Below are 20,689 nucleotides of genomic sequence, written 5' to 3' on the forward strand. Positions count from 1 at the left end.
TCATTAAGAGAGAGACTTTTATTATTCCCATAGGGAAGGGAGACACAAGGGAATCACTAAGAACTACAGTGGGTGCCTGGAAAATAAATTAAAACAGAAATGCATCAAAACAAAAAGGCGACAGGAGAAATGGAGAGGGGCCGGCAGCCTGCTCGGACAGGCAGGCGCTCTGAGGAGACGCTCGAGCAGTCCCGGGCCGCAGCCAGCCCATCGCTCGTCCCTCTGTCGGTGGTGGCCCCAGGCTCCAAGCCCTCTGGGGCCCTGACCTGAGGCCTCCACGCAGCCCGGCCAAGGCGTGGCCAGAGTCCTGCTGGGCCCACCGGGGGGCCTGGCCAGCAGGGAGCAGCACTGGGCCTCGTGGGGGTGTGGCTGCCCGCCCTAGTCATTGGAGGTGACGTCGATGTCCTCCCCGCTGGCCTGCTTCGTGGCTATGCGCCACCGATTGATGTGGTGGGAGCCCTTCTTCTTCTGCTCCGACTCGGGCCCCTCCTCCTCCAGCTTCTGCCGCTTGTACTTTGTCCTCCGGTTCTGGAACCACACCTTCACCTGGGCCAGGGAGGGAGGGCACAGGTGAGAAACACCCAGGAGGCCCCCAGAGCAGCCAGCAGGGCCTCAGCACTCAGGCTGAGCTGGGAGCCGGACGCAGAAACCGAGGCCACGGTCGTCTCCTTTGGCGGGTGCCACCTAATGGGTCTGTGGGTCTGCCCCTCCAGATGCAAATGCGGGGGGGCAGGGAGAGGGCACGGGGGGGCCAGAGAGGGCCGTTTTCCTGTCCCCTCAACAGAGGGAAGGGAGGGGGTCGTGGGACTGCCGAGCATCCCGGTTCCTGCAGCCACAAGAAGAGAGAGACCTGGGTCTCTACCAGCTTTTAGAGAAGAGATTAATCATTGCTCCTTCTCAGGGTTGATGTGAACAGTAAATGAGGGAATATACGAGAAGCCATCACATGGGTCCCAATGGCCTGGAGTGAGCCCCATCCCCCGGGGCAACCCTGTGCTCTTTGCAGCACAAAGAGGCAGAGTGGACACAGCTACACAACCAGCAGGTGGTGTCCACACCACGAGCAGTGCCCAGGACAGCCAGAGCACTCCTAGGATCACGGACCCCGCCACTCAAGGCTCTAACTTCTCATGCCGTCTAGGTTAGTCTGTTTCACCGGAGGACCCTGTCTTAGCAACCTCAGGTGGAACTCCCCCCATTCTACATCAGAGGTAGGTGAGGAGTTCTGGATTCTTGGGTATCAGCTCCTCAGCGTAGTCTGAAATCCACCAATGAGGCCTCACCCTCCTTACACATAGGAGTGTCTGTGTTCCCACCTGGGGCAGTGTTCTGGACTTCTTGTCCCCACGGCACTGACCCCTGCAGCCCATCCAGATATGGGAACAGGTCACACAAGGAACAGCTGGGAGAAATCCCAGGGGACGGAAGTGAGGTCCTTTTTAAATACAGAGAGCCCCCCACTTCTGTGTCAGGCAGTGAGAGCCCTGACAAGGGGAGGTTTCAGAGACCAGAACACCATCCTTTGTGACGGCGAGGCAGGGGCATGGGAAGGCAGGGGCAGGTCCATGATGCTAAGCCCATCTCCTCTAGACTTAGTCCTATCTCTCACCATCCGTCCCCTCTCCCTTCTCCTCCAGCATTTACTCAGTGTCCAGGACACAGACAAGCCCTTAATATCCTCTTGCTCGTGATCTGGGAGGACTGTCCTGGCCCTTAACTAGTTTTAGTTCTTGAGGACTGTGGAGGAAGCCTTGCTCTGTCAACTCCTGACTACGCAGTCCTTTAGTTGGCCTTGCAGAACCAGGCCAGACCAGATCACCCTCGGAGCTGGCGGGAGGGGCCTGGGTGCTGATCCTCGGCTATGCTCCCTCCCCTCTCTGGACTTAAGTCCCTCACCCATAGGAGAGATGCTTTCTGGGACCCTTGCAGCTGGGACCCTGGGCTTTTGTTCCAGAGGGTCCCTGAGGAGGGTGGTGCCAAGGGGGCAGGGTTATAAGGCATGGATGGTTTCCCAAAATGACAGCACATTTAAAAAGCAAGTAGGTCCAGCAAACTGCAGCTGGAGTGATCCATGGTGCCCGTGCAGGTGGTGAGCGGTAAGTCACGCGTGTGGAGTGATGGAGAGCACCTCGGTTTGGCAGCAGCAGTGATTGCTCAGGGGAGATCCTTGACTCCTGGGTGGGGCTAAAGGCAATCCTCAGAAACACTCCCAGTTCTGCCCCTGCTCCCTGAGCATGGGTGACAAGCACAGGCCTTAGCCAGGCAGTGGCAGCCAAAGCGGGCCTGGCACCCAGGCCCAGGGAGGAGTTCATGCCCAGGATGCCTCACTCTCACATTTCCCAGACACTCCCCTCTGTTCCCTCCATGGAGCCCACCCAACCCAGGGCTCCCCCAACAGCCCACCTTTCCCCAGGGTTTCCACGGCACCATCTGTCTTGCCCATTGATTTTCAAGCAGGAGGATAGGTGTGAGGGCAGCCAGTGCTCAGTGACACGCAGAGCAGCCAGCCAGGGACAGGAAGAGAGGCGCTACCTGGCCTTGTGGATGGAGTGAGGGAAGGCCTCCTTCCCTCACTTCCGGAGCTGGGTGCAAACCCATTGTCTGCATGTCCCAGCTCAGATGCTCCGGGCGCAGGACTTCTGGATTCCATGCCCACCTTTCTTTGGGCACAGGGCTGGCTGGGCCCTGGGTGGTTCTTGGTACAACCATTTGGCAGCCAGCCTGGCCCCTGCCCCCCACCCTGGAGCCCAGTGTTACTGTGCCAGCCCGTAGGCGGGTGAGCTCGCCCAGCCTCCTGTGCAAGGCGTGTGTGTGACTCAGGCCTGGATGCAGGGCTGGGGTGGTGTTCCTGAGAGCCCAAGGGGCTGGCTGAGGCTAAGCATGGCCAGCCTGGTGGTGCACGATCCGGGGCAGCACCAGGGACACAGGGCCCCTTTCTGTACCTTCTCTCTCTCCCCCACACTCCCCAGTCTCCTTCGCTTCTAGCAGGATGGAGCTAGCCTGCTACCCTGCCCGGCATCACTGGCCCAGAGAAGGAAAGCTTCTTGGGCACAGGGCACAGGATATGTTTGCACACCAGGGATGGCTTCCTGGCACATCAAAATGAAAAGCAATTCTGAATATTTTCTCCATGAACACGACTAGGGTCAAGGAGGCAGCTCTCTAGAAACAGGGACGAAAACTCTCTCCCCAGGCAGCCTGGCTATCTTCCGGAGAACAGCCTTGGGCTGAATGTCCAGATGCTGTTTACAAAGACTGTAATAACAAGGGGATGCTTATGACTTAGTAATATCAGTGAAAACGGCAGGCTGCACAGTTTGGGCACAGTATGATCATAACCATGGAAAAACAAAGCCTATGCATGGGGAAAAAAGACTAGAAGGAAATGTACCCAAAGCATGGGTGACTTATCTTTCTTCTTTCCACTTTTCTGACAGGATTAGCATTACTGATAACAATTAATAGTAATTTTTTATTTATAAAAAAGAAAAGAAACTGGGCTCCGAATGTAGTAAGAGATAAGAGTGACACCTCATGAGCTTTCTATCCCAGCCAGGCAACACGGGGGTCACCCCAGAACCCCTTCCCTAAAGGACAGAGGAGCTAGAAAGGAACCAGGTCACACAGCTCAGTGGGATCAGCCTTAGGAGGCCATGCTTATTCTGCACCGGCCTCCCCTCAACACCACCACACTACTCACCTTTCTTTAAGTCCAAGGCATACTTGGGATGCCGGCTGGACCTCACCTATCTCTGAGCCCTCTGGGTTTGGGGAGAGGTTCCTTGTGGCCTCCCAAGTCCCCACCTCACTAAATAACTCTCAGATTTTCCGATAAGCGAGATCCTTCCAAGAGTCTCCAATTTTGTCTGAGTTACATCACCTGGAATGCTCTTAGTCTTCGAAACCCTGCTCCCTTGTTCCTAGACTGCATGTGCCCCATCACCTGTCTGTAACTCCTTAGTGCTTTTTTCTGTCTCAGCAACAGGGACCCCAGCAACATGTTAATTTATTTGCTCAAACCTCTGTCTCTTCATCAGATGGTATGGGAACCTGGAGAACTAAAGTGGTGTGCTAGCTGGCTTTGGAGGCCCAGTGGGCATGTTCCAAGTGTGTTCAGCCAGCAGGGCAGAGGTGAAGTGACCTACCCTATGCTCTAGGAAAGAGGCACTTGGGCCAACCTGGAAGACAGGAGACAATCAGTGGTAGAAGGATTGAGGTCTAATTGGAAAAGGGGTTTGGAAAAGTACTAACTGCTGGAGAGACGGGATCCTTTTCTGGCTTAGTTCAGTGGACACATCTACAAGATGGTCAGTTCTTAATTCTTCATGCTGTGGACTGGATTAACCACTTCTAGGGGGTGAGGTGGAGAAGAAGATCCTTTGTTGAGGGGACAAGGGTCAGCTTGAGGCAGGCAGGGTAAAGAAGGTGAAACTGCTGTGGGTGAGTGAATAAATGAATGAATGAAGGCAACAAGGCATTAGCGGACTGATCACTGTGCACATTAATGAATGAAGACGTGCAGGAGTGAATGGACAAACGAACTTACAAACAAGCAAACTACAACTCCGGCCAACGTTTCAGGCTTTACCTTTGAATGAACCAGGTCTGGATCCCTTCTTTTCCACCATTCCCCATCTTAGCCCATCGCAAATGGGAGAGTCCATGGCTCCTGGCCCCTGCATACTTTCAAGGTGAATACCTGTCCTCTCATCAAGGAGTTCAGAAAACTCTATCAAGGGGCATTTGAGTCTTGTAACTCTGATGCAAGAAGTTCCTCCTTATGTCCTACTGTTGTCTCTTCTGTTTTAATTTAAGCCTGTGCCCTCCTATCTGTCATCCTCAGACACAGAGAAAGTCCTCATACTAGAAAGAAGCTTGGTGACATCAATCAGCCACTCCTCACCCTGCTCACCTCCCTGCCCTCTCCACTGGGGATCCATTTTCTAACAGTTGATCATGCAAACTGCTCCCACTCTCAAGGTCAAGCCCAATGCCATGCTAAACTCAACTCTCACCCCACAAAACTGAGGTCACCTCTGACTCCCCATCAACTCCCCATCCTAACTCTTCCGAAGCTTTCTTGTCTCCTCCTCTCTCAGTCCACCCTGGATGCTTGCCCTTACTCTCAGGGAGACATCATAAGATTTGCCTGCCTCCTCAGGACCATGCCTTCAGAAAACCACTCCAGTTTCCCTTATCTCCCCTGCCCTCTCCTGCCTCCCACTGGAATCCTGGAACTTCAGAGGTACAGAAGTTCTTGGAAAAGAGCCAAGACACAGAGAAGGGATGAGTCTATCTCAGAAGACACAGTAAGCTAGTAACCTTTCCCTAAAATTCAAGTCCCTTGGATATCTCCCTCTTATCCATCCTCCAAAAGGCAGATATTCCAGGCACGAAGTCTTCTTCCCATGCCCCTGTGGGGGAAGAACCCATACCAGGTGACCACACACTCCTGCCTCCCAAGAACCACCCCCCCACCCATGCTTTCAGGCCCTAAGAAGGTAGCCAGGCTCGACAGCTCCTGCTCCATCTTAATCTCAAAGCCTCCCCTTTCTTCCCACCAATCTACACGTCCCTCTAATCCTTCCATATCTGTGGTCTGCCAGGAGCCGTCCACCCATGCAGCTCTCCCGAGTCCCTCGGTCCACAGCTGTGGCTTCAACGGGGCTCCAGTCACTCAGCCTCCCATGCCCCAGCACTGCATGAGGAGTCTCCAAGGCCAAGAGACCACATTTCCGCACCCTTTTCCCTCACAGTTTAGCTCAGCTTAACTCAACCAGGGAAGGTCAAGAAACACCTCCTGAACTGTTCAGAGCTGGAGGAACAGCTGGAAACACTAACCAATCAATCAGCTGGAGCAACCAAATGCTTTCTCTCATTCCCTTTAAAACTAATGTGCCCCTCCCCACACATGCACAGAAGCTCACAGATGCACTCCATGCCATGTGTACATACGATAGCACCCGACCTTTGGGCATTGATCACACGAAGCCCACATGTGCTCCACATTATGGGCACATGTGTGTTACATACACCCATTACACACACACACGCATGCACAAACTCACCCACTAACACTTGAGGCTCTGATCTGACCCAGGCCCGAGTCTGCCCCACCAGCCAACAGGACTGACGCTTAGATGGGCTTCACCTGGGTCCGACTCCTGGGCTGCACCTCAGCAGTGAGGAGCAAGCAATCAGAGCCACGAGGAACAACGAGCCCCTCCCTCCACCTCCTGGATTAACCCATGGCCGTCCCAGCACAAACACCCGACTCTGACTCCGACTCCGACTCCCGACCAAACGAAAGCCCTGCCCCAACAAAGAAACTCATGCTGCCCACCCCCAACAGCCATGTTAGAGCTTTGGGCACACAGACGCCCCTGAACTCTGAACTAAGACTCACACACCGATCTACTTAACCCTCCCAGAAGTTTCATCCATGAACTGGTAGGTAAAATTTGATCATCTAGATCAACAATCAGCTATGAAAGTGCAAGGGGATGATAGGAGAGGGACGGAAAGGCAGTAGTGATAGCAGAGAGCGAGGGAAATGACTGATAAAGTTAACCTATGGGTAAGTATACAATCAAGAGAAACTTGCCCATGTATTCAATACATATTTCTGGAGCATCTACTTTTTGCTGGTCACTGAGCTGGGCCCTGGAGGACAGCAAGAAATAGGAAGGCTTGGCCTCTCCTCCCAGAGCTGAGATGCTCAGTCCTGTTGTTTTATCAGGATCACCCAGAGAGCTGTCTTAAAAACTTTCCTGGGTCCCATCCTGGAACTCCTAAGAGAATCTCCTGAGCAGGGTCCAAGAATCCGTATTTTAAGATTACTTTAAGAGATGGATGCAACCAGTGTACAGATTGACATTTGGACATGGCAGATTATTAACTAATAGCAAACTCCTATACATTTTATGATATGCGGGAGATATGCTGTGAGTTCTGAGAACCTGGAGGAGGGATTATACAGAAATACAGAGAAGTAGAATATAGATAAGCCAGAAGCTCAGGGCAGAAAAGAACCCTGGAATTCATTTCACTCAGTCTTACAGATTAGCAACTGAGGCCCAGAAAAAAAGACACAGTGAGAGCTGATGAAATGGTAATCACTACAGGCATATGCATATAATGTCAGCTGCTAAAGATCCATAGAGATGGAAGTTTGAGATGGACAGTAGATATACAGAGGTAATACAGAGTAGATGATAAAGAGATAATCAACAGTTGGGTAAATAGGAATTATTTTTAAGAAGAAAAAGAATTAATAGAAAATAGGAAATATAAATTAACCAGCTTTGCAGAGGCAGTTTAACGAGAGCAGACAGAAGTACATGGCTAGATATAAAACAGCTATCAGTAAGGGACAGATTAGAGAGCTCCGAGAGACAAATATAGATATTGACGGTAGAAATAGATGGCAGAGGGCTGATGGGAGTGACTGATGCTTGACAAATAGCTGATAGCTAGAAATGACAGGTAAGCTTGCCTGGCAAATACAGAGAGATGGATAGATAATTAGTTAATTATATAGCCTAGGTCCAAATTATAGTTATGAGAGGGACAGAAAGACAGCTCTGCTGATGAAAGAGACTGAACTAAGAGTCAGGAATTCCAGGTTTGGATCTTATTATAGCACTAACTTGACATATTACTTTCAACAAATGGAAGGGAAGCACTGGGGATGAGAATATTATTTGAGCTCATATTAGGTGCCTTTAATCCTTAAACAACCTATTTTCTGGATGACGAAACCAGAACTCAGAGAGGTTGAGTAACTGGCCCAAGGTCACACAGTCAGTTGGCAGGGAGGCAGATACTGAAACCCCATCTGCCTGCCTGGGGAGCTCTACCTAGTTCAGCTCTCCATCTCAAAGGCCTCACCTGGAAAGAACCAGATTCTTCAAGGAGGTTTCTCAGGCTCAGATCTCCCATAGTTACATTATTTTGCTTGTTTCATATGCTAAAGCCAGTTCATTTATAGATGGAACAAGATTAGCCATGAGTTTTGATAGTGAAGTTGCATACATTTTATTTTCTATCTGGTTTTGTTTTAAATATATGTTTAAGCACCTTATAATAAAAATGAAAGAAACAACCATTAGGTTTACTAACTGGCATTGTTAGAAGCAAATATTGACATGCAGATAGCTTCAGTTGAAAGTCAATTAAAAATGCTCTCACTGAGCTAAAAAATTGAAAGTTTAACAACAATGACATTATTTCGACAAGTATTAATCTGTGGCTGGTGGGCTTATAAACGGTTTTGTTTTCTTACACTTCTGCAATTAAAATTTAATAACATACTTTTTAAATGAAGTTAACTATAAATACCATTCTTAAAATGACACCTTGTTTGAAACAACAATTTTAAAACACTGTTTGCCAAGAGGGAAAAGGGGGTATTATTTTATTAACTTGTTTTTTTTAAAAACATATCTTTCTTTAAAACGTTTTTCAAATTAAGTCCGTTGTTTTGCAAGCTTTATCTCCGCAGTTAGGACAGCCCAGCTAGCAAATCTGAAAAAGCCCGGGTCCCGCAGCGGAGACCGGGAGCAAAGCATTGATGAAATAGGGCATGAGATAGACAGGACAATAGATACCAAAATGCGACGTGAGCAGGAAAGAGTGAGGTCGGGGCCGCAGGAAGCTGGGGACGAAGTTTGGGTTTGGACTCCCCCACGAAGCCTTCTATCTGTCCTCGCTGCTACCCGGGAGGCTCCCGGCTGCACACACACCCCACCCCCACCCGCAGCCGGATGGCTTCTCACTGTCGGGGACTAGGGTGGAGGATGGTGGTGTAAGAGGGACGAGGCAAGCAGAAAGGGGAGAGAAAGAGGAAATGCCGGCGGGCGAGAGCTGCTGGGCCGCGCTAGCCGACTTCTCTCTTTGCAAATCTGAGAGCTGTCAGGGACAGAAGGGAGTTAAGGTCTCCCGAAGCCCATTCAGATACTGAAATCCGCCTCCAGGGCAGCAGCCAGCCACCCCAGCACGTTGGACTCCGGGCGGACCAAGAGCTTAGCGGTGCTTCCAGACAGCATTTATTTATGGCAAAGTCTTTGCTTACAATAAACCCAAATCTGCCTCCCTATAATTCCCTTCTAGTTCTTTAAAAATTTTTTTCTCATTATCAGTTACAAAAATACTACAATACTACTAGTATTTGGTGACTGTAATTTCACCCAGTTTAAACCCCTTCATCTCCACCGGAGTTTACTTCCTCTCCACTCAACAGCCCTTCGAGGGACTGAAAACAGGCCCTAAGTACCAGAATCTACTTTCCCACCGTTCCCAGGCCCCGCCGACGCCTGTGCACACAACCACAGTTTCAGAGCCCTGCCAGCCGGGGTGGGCAGGGATCAGTGCCCCCTCGGACTCCCAGTAGGGCTGCGCGATCCTGCCTAATTCCTCTGCTTCTGAGGTTTACAGCCTGAGGACACGTGGTCTTTCTCCCCACAACACAGCCGCTGGGGGACAGCGAGGCCTCCACCCGCTTTGCCCCTGCACAGCAGCCAGTGCGAGACAGGCCTGGGCACCCCCACACACCCCTGAGCGCCCCCGGAACAGCAGCGGAAGAAGGGCTGCAGTAACCGCAGGGCTGAGACGGCGCCAGAGGGCCCCGGTGGGTGCTCCGCGCTCGGCCTGCTCCCGAGGGCGCCAGCCCCATCCTCACAACTGGCACCTCCCATGGGCTCCGGGAGTGGGGTCGGGGTAAGGTTTGATCCCAACCTCCTGGGGGGTCCTTAGTGCTTAACAAAAGCCCTGCGGCCTCTTCGAGGCTGCACACAGTCGGAGGGAAGAAAGGCGTGGCAGGGGCGCCGCAGGGGCGGCGGGAGAAGCTGGGGAAGGCTGGGGGCGAGGCCGGCCGCTCCGGCCCCCTCCCGGCCCACCTGCATGTGGCCCGCGGGCGCAGAGCGGATCATTACCTGCGTCTCCGAGAGGCTGAGGCTGCCGGCCAGCTGCTTCCGCTCGGCGCCCACCACGTAGTGGTTCTTCTCGAAGGCGCGCTCCAGTCGCAACAGCTGCGAGGGCGAGAAGGCCGTGCGGATCCGCTTGGGCTTGCGCGCGAAGGGGCCGTGCAGAAGCAGCCCGTCCTGGGGCACGTCGCTCGCTGCGGCCGCGCCGCCGACGGCAACACACGCAGGCACAGACAGAGAGAAGGGCGCCGTGAGCCGCAGCCCGGCCGCCCGCCGCCCGCGGGAGCCGGCCATGCTCGGCCCTCGAGCCGCGCTCGCACACGCCCCAGAGCGCTCCGATGCCCTCTCCAACCCTTGACACACGCACACCCACTTCTTCCCTTTCCTTTTTGCCGCCCCTTCCTTAAGCCCACTCCCCTCCCCAACACCTCCCTGCTGAGAGCTACCGGGTCGGGGGACTTGCGGAATCGCTGCGCTGCGGGTCAGTTTTGAGCTCGGAGGTGGAACCAGGCCTGGGGAGGTGCTCACCGGCCCAAATCCACAGTGCCTGGAGCAACCAAAGAGGCCAAGGTGTGGGAAGCTCTTTCTGTCGGCTTACCCTGTCATGTCTCCCTCAAAGGGGACCAAGAGTAGAGATGGGGCTGGGTGTCAGGAAGGTGGTGAGGGGAACAGCCAGGCTGTTAGCCATCCCCATACCAAATACAGATTAAAGAACTAGAGGGTATCCCAGGAACTCTCCCTTCACACCTGCTTAAACCAGCCTTGCAACTAAATGTTCAGGCTACTAGCCCGTAGAAAATTCCTGCCAACAAACAGGAGGCTCTACCTTGCAAGTGGTAGAAAGCGGCCAAGTCAACACCCAGGCAGTGCTGGAGGTCTAAAGTTAGGTTTCCTCTTCCCCATTTCCCACCTCTCTCCCTATTAGCCCTTCAGGTGAAATCCTCTTCCCTCTGAAGACCACTGCTCTCCGGTGGGAAAAGGCCTTGCTTCATCCCTGAATAATCCCATGCCAAAAAAACGTGTATAAACATCTAGATGTCATATTTCTCTCTAATATATATAGATATAGATATATTGGTTTCTGCATGGGCATGTGTAAATATATGCTTCAACCTCCCTACTGTCTTTCTCTCCTATCATACAGGATTTTCAAAGAGTGTAACTGTCCCTTGGCAAATGTTGGCCACCATGGGGACTCAGCTCCTACATGCAGGAGGAGGGGCTGACATTGGGTTGGATGGGGTGGTGGGATCAGGAACTGCAAAAGCCAAAACAAGCTTCCACCTACAGCCCCGGTTTCAATGAACCCCCGCTAGGTCCTCACACAACCTCTGGCTTGGTTGCACATGCCAACAGGACTGGAAACAGGCCCTGATGTCATCCATAGATTCTCCTGCAGTGGCACATAAGAGTACCCCAACCCACCAACAATGCAGAGCGCTAGATGAAATGTTTTGACAGTTAGCTGTTGAGATTGACTGATCCAATTAATTTCTTCAGAAATGGCCACTGGTTTGACTCAATTTGATTTTTTGTTTCTTAAGACAATTGTTTGGATAATTCAGTAGAGATCGTCCATCTCTGGAAATATCTCTGTAAGTGAAGCAAGGGCATATAACTGAGATGATATTGCAAAAACTCTCCAGGTAAAACTGTTCATGTCCCTCTGCTGGTGGAAACTGCCTGGCATGACTTTCTCCAAGTCCGTGGGCTTTGGACACCTACACAGGCAAACTTTATTGCTGGGGTTTTCTGTGGAACAGCATTGCCTAGGAATGAGGGGCTAGTGCCTGGGGGAAGACAGAGTCCCCTAAGAGGGAGAAGCTACTAACGTCCAGTCACCTTATCGATTTCAAGTAGTTGGATCTGTGCTGTTACAAAAGAGAGTGGGATCACATCACGGGAAGATGGAGGGGGGACACCCTGCCCATTGGGCCCTTCAAGGTAGGGGCAGACCCAGGGCTCTCAGGCCTGACAGAAGGAAGAGAAGTTTAGCCTGTGGTGGTGGAGGAGACCCATGATCAGGGGAGGGTGTCTGGCAGAGAGAGGTAAGAGGGAGAGAAAGGAGGAGAAAGATATGGGTGCGATAAGGAGAATTAAAGCCACACGTGGGGGCCAGTGTGATAGGCTGGAGAAAGGTGGGAGAGGTGGGTGGGAAGCAAATACTTCTGGTTGGTGTTAAAATACATTGCTTCAAAAAAAGAACAGCGTTCTGAGCTCAAATACCATAGTGATTTCCTCTGGACAAATGAGCTGGAGAGAGAGAGAAAGCCTAGCCCACCCCTGTGATTGCAGGATTTGGCCTCAGCAGCCTGACTGGCTCAGGCTGGTCAGAAGTGAAGTGGCAGCGTGGAGAGATCCCAGAGTTGTGAGTGAATGGGATGCAGAGGTGTGAAGGGTAGTGTGGGGCTGAGAAAGCAGGACTGCAGCCTGCCTCTGTGTGATTTGACCGCTATTTCGTAATTCCGTGGTGTGTGCTGGTCACTTGTGTGGTAGAGTTCTTTGTGTTTGCCTTTATAAACCCAGAGTGGAGGACGGAAGCAACAAGCTTCTCCTGACATACACATGCCTCTTTGCCTCAAGTCTGGCTATTTTAGGGGAAAGGTAGGTTACTTGGGGTCTCCCTCAACTGGAGGGAGAATAGCCCCAGTTCATTGTAATGCCCTGAAGGGACAGATAGCATGTATCCTGCAGTCTGTGCTGCATGTGCAGAAACATAGGGGTCCTTCTGACCCAACCAAGAAGAAGCAGAGGCCAGGAAAAAATTATTCAAGATGCTGATTAGTGATGACAGATTTGATTTCAAAAGAAGCAGGGCTTTTTCCTGTAAGGAAGAGTATGTTTAGTACAAAACTAACAATCCTGGGAAACTCATCAAGAGCTGCATGCTTCTGTAAGAACCAGGGTGGTGCCTGTGAGCCTGGGCCACTCTCACTCTGACCCATGGAGAGGGGGCCTCACACGTCTCTACCAAGGCTTCAGTTTCCCTTACTTGGATCACAAGGGCAGAACAAGCTTGGGACACAAGCTTGGGAGTTGGTTGCGGCGTGGCCTGTTTAGATGCAGTAATTCTGGGCTGTGAGAGTGGGCTGTCAGTTTCAGACAAGGACAGGTGGAAAAGCGGAAAGGGGCTGGCTTAGTCTTCCCTGGAGCTAGTAACTGTACCCCACCCCGCCCCGTTTTCCTCCAGCCTTCTCTGCCGGCCCCTTTAAGGCAATGGCTGGGAGCTAGCAACGGAGGTTCCCAGGGCTGAGGCAGCAGGAGGTGGGAGCTAGGGATTCGAAGGCCCGGGGCTCGAGCTGCAGTCCATCCTGGAGAGGCCAAGGCAGGCTGGGGGCTCTGGGCCGGATGGTGGGGCGGAGGGGCCTGGGGCTACGAGAAGGAGAGGCCCGCCCGGCAACGGAGATAACCTCCTTCCCCCTCCTCCTGCCGGAACAAAGGCGCCCTTTGAAGCACCGGCCCATTACCACCAGCAGTCCCAGGGGGACTGGTCTCCCACGGCCCCCTCCCGACGCTGCTCCTCGGCCTGGAAAGTTCCTGCTGTCCGGGGGAAATAGGACCGAAGTGCGGCTAACTCGCTGTCTCCGCCAGCTCCTCCCCTTCAGGCCTCGAAAGCCGCCCCCGGCTTCGGGGTCCCGCCGCCTGGTCCCGGCCATCCCGCGCTGGCTTTTCCTCTCCCACCGCCTCGCTCAGCAAAGGAGCCGCTTCCCTGCGCGCCGGGACCGCGTTGCTGGAGAGCGCTGCGCACAGAGCGCAGACGTGTTCCTTTTCGTTCGTGTAGGGTTTCGTTTCTTGCATTAAAACGGGGCTGAAATGAGCATCGCAGAGACCCGGTTCTCTAGAAAACGCGGCGCCGGAGAGCCTGAAATGGCTCGGCTTGTAGCCCCGAGGGCCCGCGGGACCGCAGGACGCAAGGGAGCCCGGGCCGCAGGGGTCTGTCCCGACGATGACCGGCCCTGAAGCCAAAACTTCTTAGGAGTCGAAAAAGTCCTTCAGTGCTCAACGGATTCCGTGTCCGAAAATACGACCACATTTGGCTCCATCTCCGCGTCCAGACACAGTTCTTGGGAGAAAAATGCAACCGTTTTTGCAACTCGACAACGTGCCCGCCGGGACTGATGGCTCAGGGAGCGGCGGCAAATTCCGAGAGGGTTTTACCGAGGATTTATTTGGTCTCGCCTGACTAGGGATGTTGAGAGCCGGAGGTGGATCTTTCGCAAGGCGCCCCCGACCCTTGGCGCCCCCGGCCCTCGCACCCAAGCCCACGCGGACGAGGCCAGAGGCGGGAATGGTGGCGCGGAGGGCGTGGGGCGCCGGGTCCAAAGCCGAGGGCGTCGCAGGGGAGACCATCTCCGGGTGAGCAGAGACCACGGGGGTCAGGACCGGCTCTGCCCTCTTCTCCAAGCCCCTGTCTTTTTACTAGCCTCCTAATCTCCCTCCGCCGCGCTGGGCCCGAAGGTTCACAAACAGCCGCGACTCTCAAATTGGCCCGCGGTCGCCAAGTTTAGAGACCCAGGCCGGGGACCCAGTCCATGGACGACCGAGGTGGTTTGCTCAGTTTTAAATAATACTTCATTTTGTCAGTAAACATTGATCTTAAATGACAGGTTTCTTTCCCAAAGCGGCTGACACCATAGGATTCCCCCCCCCCCAGATGATTTGGGCAAATCTTTGAAATCACCAGGGCACACAGACTGCCCACAAAGATTCTTGCTCAAATAATTACATGATCTTATTTTGTGGGATCTTCTGGGTCAGTATCTATTGACCAGATGGGACTGAGAAAATTGTCTGACAAATAGGGGCCCGGGAAAGCTGCTTTCCGTGAAACAGTTATGCAGCTATAACGAAAGCTTCAAGAGATATTTTTTCTTGTTATCTAGATAATTGTATCAAATATCCAGTTTATTTTAACTGTGTACACCCAGTTTACCATCGGATTAACTCCAGGAGCCAAAGCTCTAGCCATGTCTTTTTCATTTGTTTCGCTAAATGCAGGGTTACCTAGCTCTGAGTCATGGCACCTCATAAGGCTGAGCTCCGGTCTACACTAACAAAATAAAACTGGAAACTAAACCAAGTATTGAACAAATTAAAGCCACTCAAAAATAAAAAAGAAAGAAAGAAAAGAAAAAACTCCAACAAATTCAAAGAAGAAAACGAACTCCAACTAATGGAACTCTTTCTTTTGGGAAAGTCAGATCACTGAAACCTGTGTGTGTGTGTGAGAGAGAGAGAGAGAGAGAGAGAGAGAGAGAGAGAGAGGGAAAGAGAGAGAGAGACAGAGACAGAGAGAGAGAGAGACAGACACAGAAGAGAGAGAGATTAGTGGGGGATCGTCTTTAGCAAACCCATTGCCCAGTGCAGAACAGGGGGCTCGGACTGCCTACGACCTTAAAAGCCATCTGCCCCCGCCCCCTGCCTGGGAGGACTGCTATAGGTCCCCCAGCAGCCGGTGGGTTCCCGGAGCCGGCGAGCCGCGGAGGAAGCCAGTTTGCTATTGCAAACCTTCCCACCCTAGGTCCGAGAAGCACGTGTGACTTGGAGAAGTCGGGCCGAGGTTGCTGAGAAACATCCCAAGACAGCGGAGCACTCAGCACTGAATATTAACTCTCCAGTTTGCCCTCCCCTCTGCCCCTTCTTCCCACAGACCCGGGGCACGCAGGTGGACTTTCCTCTGCCTCCACGCGCCGGCGAAGGCGGATCCCTGGGAGTTGGTGGTGGAAATACGAGCGAAGTATGGTCCCAGGTCCAGCTGGGTCGGAGGGAGGGCGGCGGGCGCTGCGCTCTCTGGGATGGGACTGGCTCAGCCAGGAAAGATTAAGAAAGGCCGCGAGGAGGACCAGAAGAGGCTCCAAAGATGCGCCCGGGCTTGGCGTCCAGACCGGCATCGTTCCCGGGAAAGCCTAGAGGTCCCAACCTGGTTCTCTGGGAGGGAACCCAACGCGGCAGAAGCGCGGATGAATCTGGCGCGGCTCTTCCTTGCTTAGGGATCGGCCTTCGCAGAACCGCAGCCTTATCAGCCACAACTTCTAAACTGCCCCGCAAGTCCCCGCGCCTCCCCCGCGCCACCTCAGCGCGGGCGCCAGCCGGCTGCCGAGGCGGGCACAACGTGGGCACTCACCCTGAAAGCGGTGGCCGAAGAAGCGGTTCCGCAGCACCCAGGGATAGAAGTGCAGAGGGTCCCGGTGCTGGGCGCCGAAGAAGGAGTGCGGGGGCTGCAGCGGGGAGGCACCCAGCTGGTGCGCCGGGTGCACGGTCAGCGCGGGGTGGTTCATGGCCTCGGGGAACACGAGCTCCGGCCCGCCGTAGAGCGAGCGGCCGGCGCCCGCGGCGGCGGGGAAGCCGCTCACGAAGGCCGCTTCGGCCGCGCCGGGGTGAGGGTAATTGAGCGCCGTGGGCCGGAGCGGCTCCTCCGAGGCGGCCGCCGCCAGGGGATGGGAGCCTGCGCCCCCGCCGCCAGTGCCCCCGCCGGTGCCGCCGTCCTTGGCCACCAAAGACTCGATGGTAAAGCCGCGCTTGGCTGTGGGCTGGAACATGGTCGCGGCCGCCAGAGCCGAGCGAGGCAGCCGGGCTCCGGGGAGCGCTCCGCGTCCTGGCGCCGCCGCCGTGCGGGGTGTGCACCCAGCCAGGCACATGCACACACACCAGCACCCCTCACCTCCCCCGCCCGCCCGCCCGCGCTCAGCCCCTGCCCACGAGCCAGGCGAGGAGCGGCGAGGGGCGTGCGAGCCAGCGAACGGGGAGTCGGGCCACGGCGCGCAGCTAGGCGCGCCGGCCTCTGAGGCCGAGCGGGCAGCTCCCGGCGCCGACACTGGAGCGGGCTCCGTGCGATACTGCGAGCTGCCTCCACGGCCTGGGGGCTGAGCCCGGCCCCCTCCCTGCCGAGTCCAGCCAGGACCGACCCCCGCCCCGGTCCTCCCAGCACTGTCCAGCCTGGTCTCGGCCACCGCGCTGCGAGGCGAGAGTTAGCGGGCACCTGCCCCGCGCCCGCCCATTGGCCGCCGCTCACCTGCCCCAAGGTGGGGGGCGGGGCGGGGCGGGGCGAGGGACAGCGGGTGGGGACGCAGCCAGCAGTCGGAGGCAAAAACCGGACTGGAGCTTGTGCGGGGCGATCTAGGCCTCCTCCCCATCTCGCGTCTTCTCGTATCTCCGCCCTTTAGCTGAGTCTGGCGGCCGCCGCAACAGTCTCAACCCACGCTGGAGCCGAAGGAGGCGTATGAGGGGCCTGGGGCTTGGGAGAAACTCCAACCCCACTCGCCAGTGTGTAAATCAGTTGAACCATCTCCAGTTCGTCCCGGGATGTCATTTCAGTTCTCAGATAACTTGGATCCGAGTGGAATGTGGGTGTTTGGGGTCCAACAAATAGGTTCTCCCGAGAACCAGCTCCCTGCTCCGCTGGGCTCCAGGACCCTCGGGATCACCCACCATCCGTCTCCTGGGCCGCAGTCTGAAGCCGCGGCCTTGTTCGTGAGGTTTCGCGTTTTCTCGGTGTTATGGGTGACAGCTCCGGAAAGGGGACGCGCAATTCTTTTCACAAGGGGCCAGGCCGGGGACAGCGCTAGAGGAGCTGGCGGAGCGGTCACGTTGCCGTCATCAAGCTGCAGTTCTCAGGGCTTGGTAGCAGCTCCTTGGCTTGCACCGGGACACAGGGCGATCTGCTTTCCCTATCTTCTCTGGTCGTGGGGCTCAGGTGCAGGCGGGCCTAGCAGGCCGGGGCCTTGAGGACACTGTCTTAAGTTGGAGCACTCTAAGCCCAAAAAGACACACCGGCCGTTCCGGGAACGTAGCAGGCGCCTGGCCTCCCGGACCCTCACCTTCCACCCGCGCCCGCGGAGCAACGGACTACTCTACTCCAGCCATTTTCCATTCCGCGCACTAATTCCCCGGGGATGAGAGGGAAGCTGGGGAGGAGAACCAACACTCAGAAAACTTTTTCATCCGGGCCTTCCAGGCCGCAGGAAAACACCGCATCCAGGCCTAGAAGGGCGCTAGGCGGTGATGGGGAGGCTGGGACCCGGAACCTGCCAGTTCACTGCGAGAAGGGGACCGCAGGCCGATCCGCTTTCTTGCTGCTGCCCGGGTCAGTCAGAGAGGCCTGGACGCGGCCCGGGAGCGCGGATCCGGGCTGGGCCTCCCTGCACCCCGAGGCCAGGAGGTCCTGGTTCCGCGAGACTCTTCAAGGACTCCAGGCCGGGTCTTGGGAGTGGCCCGCCCGAGCGCCCGGAGCCCCGGCCCAGGAGAGCGCTCCGGGCGCCCTTGTTGCCACAAAGCGGGTTAAAGTCTATTTTCCACTCGACTGCTCCGAAAAGCCCCCTCGCGCCGAAGCCGTTCCGGCCCCCTTGGGCGAGGTGGGTAGGGGACAGTGAGGGGGTGGGGGTGAGACTGCCGCACCCTGCAGCCGTTCGAGACCTGAGCAGACCCGAGCCGAGCACCTCGGAGGCGCCGCAGAAACGCCTGAGGAAGGAATCATCAGGGAATTCGTGGCGAGAGCCTGTGTCTCTTTTGCTGGCCTATTCGGATCTTTCTGGCTCACTGTGCTGGTCTCTTCCTCTCTCCCATTTCTGTCTCAGGCTCTGTCACTTTTCCCCCTTTCGTGCCTCCCTACCCCCACCCCACTTTTCCTCTATTTCTCCCCCATCTCCCTTTGCCCCATCCTCAGTCCTAGATAAGGAGAAGCTCCCCAGAGAGGGGACAAGGACCTAACCAGGCCATATCGCTGGGGGTGGGGGGTGGGGCGAGAGTGTGGAGCTGAGCAAAGACGTAGAATGAACGAGATTTTCGTTCTATATGGAAGGAGACAACGGGGATTTTGTTGGAGCAAGGTCCCGGCAGGGACGAGGGTTTAGTTGGATAAGAGTTGCCTGGGCCTGTGCCCTGTGGCGACAGACCAAGTGCTTGGGCCGGTGACCAAGAAGACAGGAGCTGGATCTAGTTGAACTCGACCCCAGGGCCTTGTGCCCCTAGCGAAGGTGAACCTCACCTGTCTAGCTGCAGGCCCCCACCTCCTACCCCACCTGAGGCTGGACATTGACCCCCGAACTGCTAAATTGGTCAGGTAGATGAGCTTGGAATCTGCTGGGCCATCCCTAGACATATCTACACTGGGCACATCTATTTTCGCCGTCTGGCTCTGGGTATATATCTCCCTATGTAAATCCATAGACCTTTATTGTAAATCCTTCCCTTGTTGTGGTGCTTTCCAAATACTTTGACTTCAGCTGACTGTCTTAACCCTGTTTACAGTTGAAGAAACAGACTGCTTGGGACCACTGACTGGAGTCTGATTGTGGTCTGGGTTGAGGTGGAACAGCTCAGTTGTCAGTGGCCTGGCTCAGGTTCTGCCCCCATTCTACCCCCTCCCCCACCCACTGCAGTGGACTCTCCCATGGTTAGTGATGGGGTACCGGGGTGCCCTGGATGATGGGAGGTCTACCTTCATTTCTCCTCTCCTTACCTTCTCCCAATGCCCCTTTCTCTCACTTTCCTGTAATTCCACAATTTCCCTCCTTCCCTTCCCTCCCTCTGCAGATACCTATCCCTTACCCGACTTCCTCTATATCCGCTCCCCTTAGGGCCTCTTTCCCTGTGGTTGCTCCCCTTGCAGTAGGTTAAGAGAAGAATGTGTCACCCTTAGGGGGTCTCTAAGTCTCCCACTGTGTTCTGGATCAGGCATCAGTGCCCCCACCACACGCCAATCTTTTCTCATGCTGGATCCCTGCTCAGTCCCTGCCAAGCTCTCACACATGTCCCATTATGGTCTCTCCCCCAAATAGCTGGCCGTGTACATACCTCCTCTCCTCATCAGTGGACAGCTGTCCATCTTAACCAAAAGCCTGCGACCCCTCCCCCACCTCTGTTCCCCAGCCCTTCCTCTCCACCTCCCTGTCCTCCTTTTCAGGCTGCTGAGTTCTGCCGCAGCCCCCAGGTTGATCGTGCCTCCCCCATGCTGGAGCACCCTAAAGTCCCACACAGCTGCAGGCTGCTTACCTTCCACTCTGCACCTGCCTGAAGCCTAGCCCCTTCCCTGGGTTCCCATCTCCCCAAACCCAGCACTTCACTTTCTGCAGAGGAGCCTGATTCCTACTCAGAGGATAAGACCTGGACCATCTGTCCTGGTTCTAGCCCCACATCAACTTTTCTCCTCCCTCCATCCCTGGAATAGTCTGGGCTCAAATCCTGACTCATCCATTTACTAGTGGTGAGAACTGGGGCCAAAAACTCAGCTTGCTCATTTGTGAAATGGCAAGCCTTATATGGGACCTCTGTGGGAATTAAATGAGATAAGTTTGTGATGCACAGGACTAATGCCTGACTCCAGAGAGGCACTCAGTAAATGTTAGGCTCTCTGCCTTTGCCCACGCTGGGAATCATCCTCAAATACTCATTCCCTCTCATCCTCCTCATCCAACCAGTCACCAGGTCTTGAGGTCAAGCACTTCTCAAATCTCTATCTTCTCCCTTTTTGCTTCTTTGCTGGCTAACTTCATTCTTCATAACTCAGTTCAGCTCCTCCCAGAACCACCTCCCAAGCCCCCACCACCTCTCATCACTCTACATTCATCTGCAGGGTGGAGTTGTCTGTGTCTGCATCTCATGGAGAGATTAGTCCAAAACATCCCCAGCCATCTCCCTTTTACCTTCCATCTGCCTCTTTCCTTCCTCTTCAGCCTACTACTTCTTCTTGTCTCCCTGTCCTCATGTTTCCTTCACTCTGTTATCTTTTCTTCTTCACCACCAATCTTCTTGAATAACTTCTCATCTCT

The 20,689-nt window shown here is 54.7% G+C and overlaps 1 protein-coding gene across 2 annotated transcripts; it reads right to left on the minus strand.

The window, feature by feature from the left end:
* Positions 1-16,719, minus strand: EMX1 (empty spiracles homeobox 1). 2 transcript variants are annotated; one of them, XM_057742247.1, is made up of 3 exons: positions 16,048-16,719; positions 9,933-10,117; positions 1-546 (listed from the first exon to the last, which is right to left on the minus strand). In XM_057742247.1, the coding sequence occupies exons 1-3, from the start codon at positions 16,559-16,561 to the stop codon at positions 379-381; spliced, it is 867 nt and encodes a 288-aa protein (XP_057598230.1). In that variant the 5' UTR covers positions 16,562-16,719; the 3' UTR covers positions 1-378. The 2 variants fall into 2 exon arrangements, with proteins under 2 accessions (XP_057598230.1, XP_057598231.1); XM_057742248.1 differs by having other exon boundaries at positions 369-546; positions 9,933-10,113; positions 16,044-16,462.
* Positions 16,720-20,689: the final 3,970 nt, after the last annotated feature.

Source organism: Hippopotamus amphibius, chromosome 7, assembly GCF_030028045.1.
Source record: "Hippopotamus amphibius kiboko isolate mHipAmp2 chromosome 7, mHipAmp2.hap2, whole genome shotgun sequence".
Lineage (NCBI taxonomy): Eukaryota > Metazoa > Chordata > Mammalia > Artiodactyla > Hippopotamidae > Hippopotamus > Hippopotamus amphibius.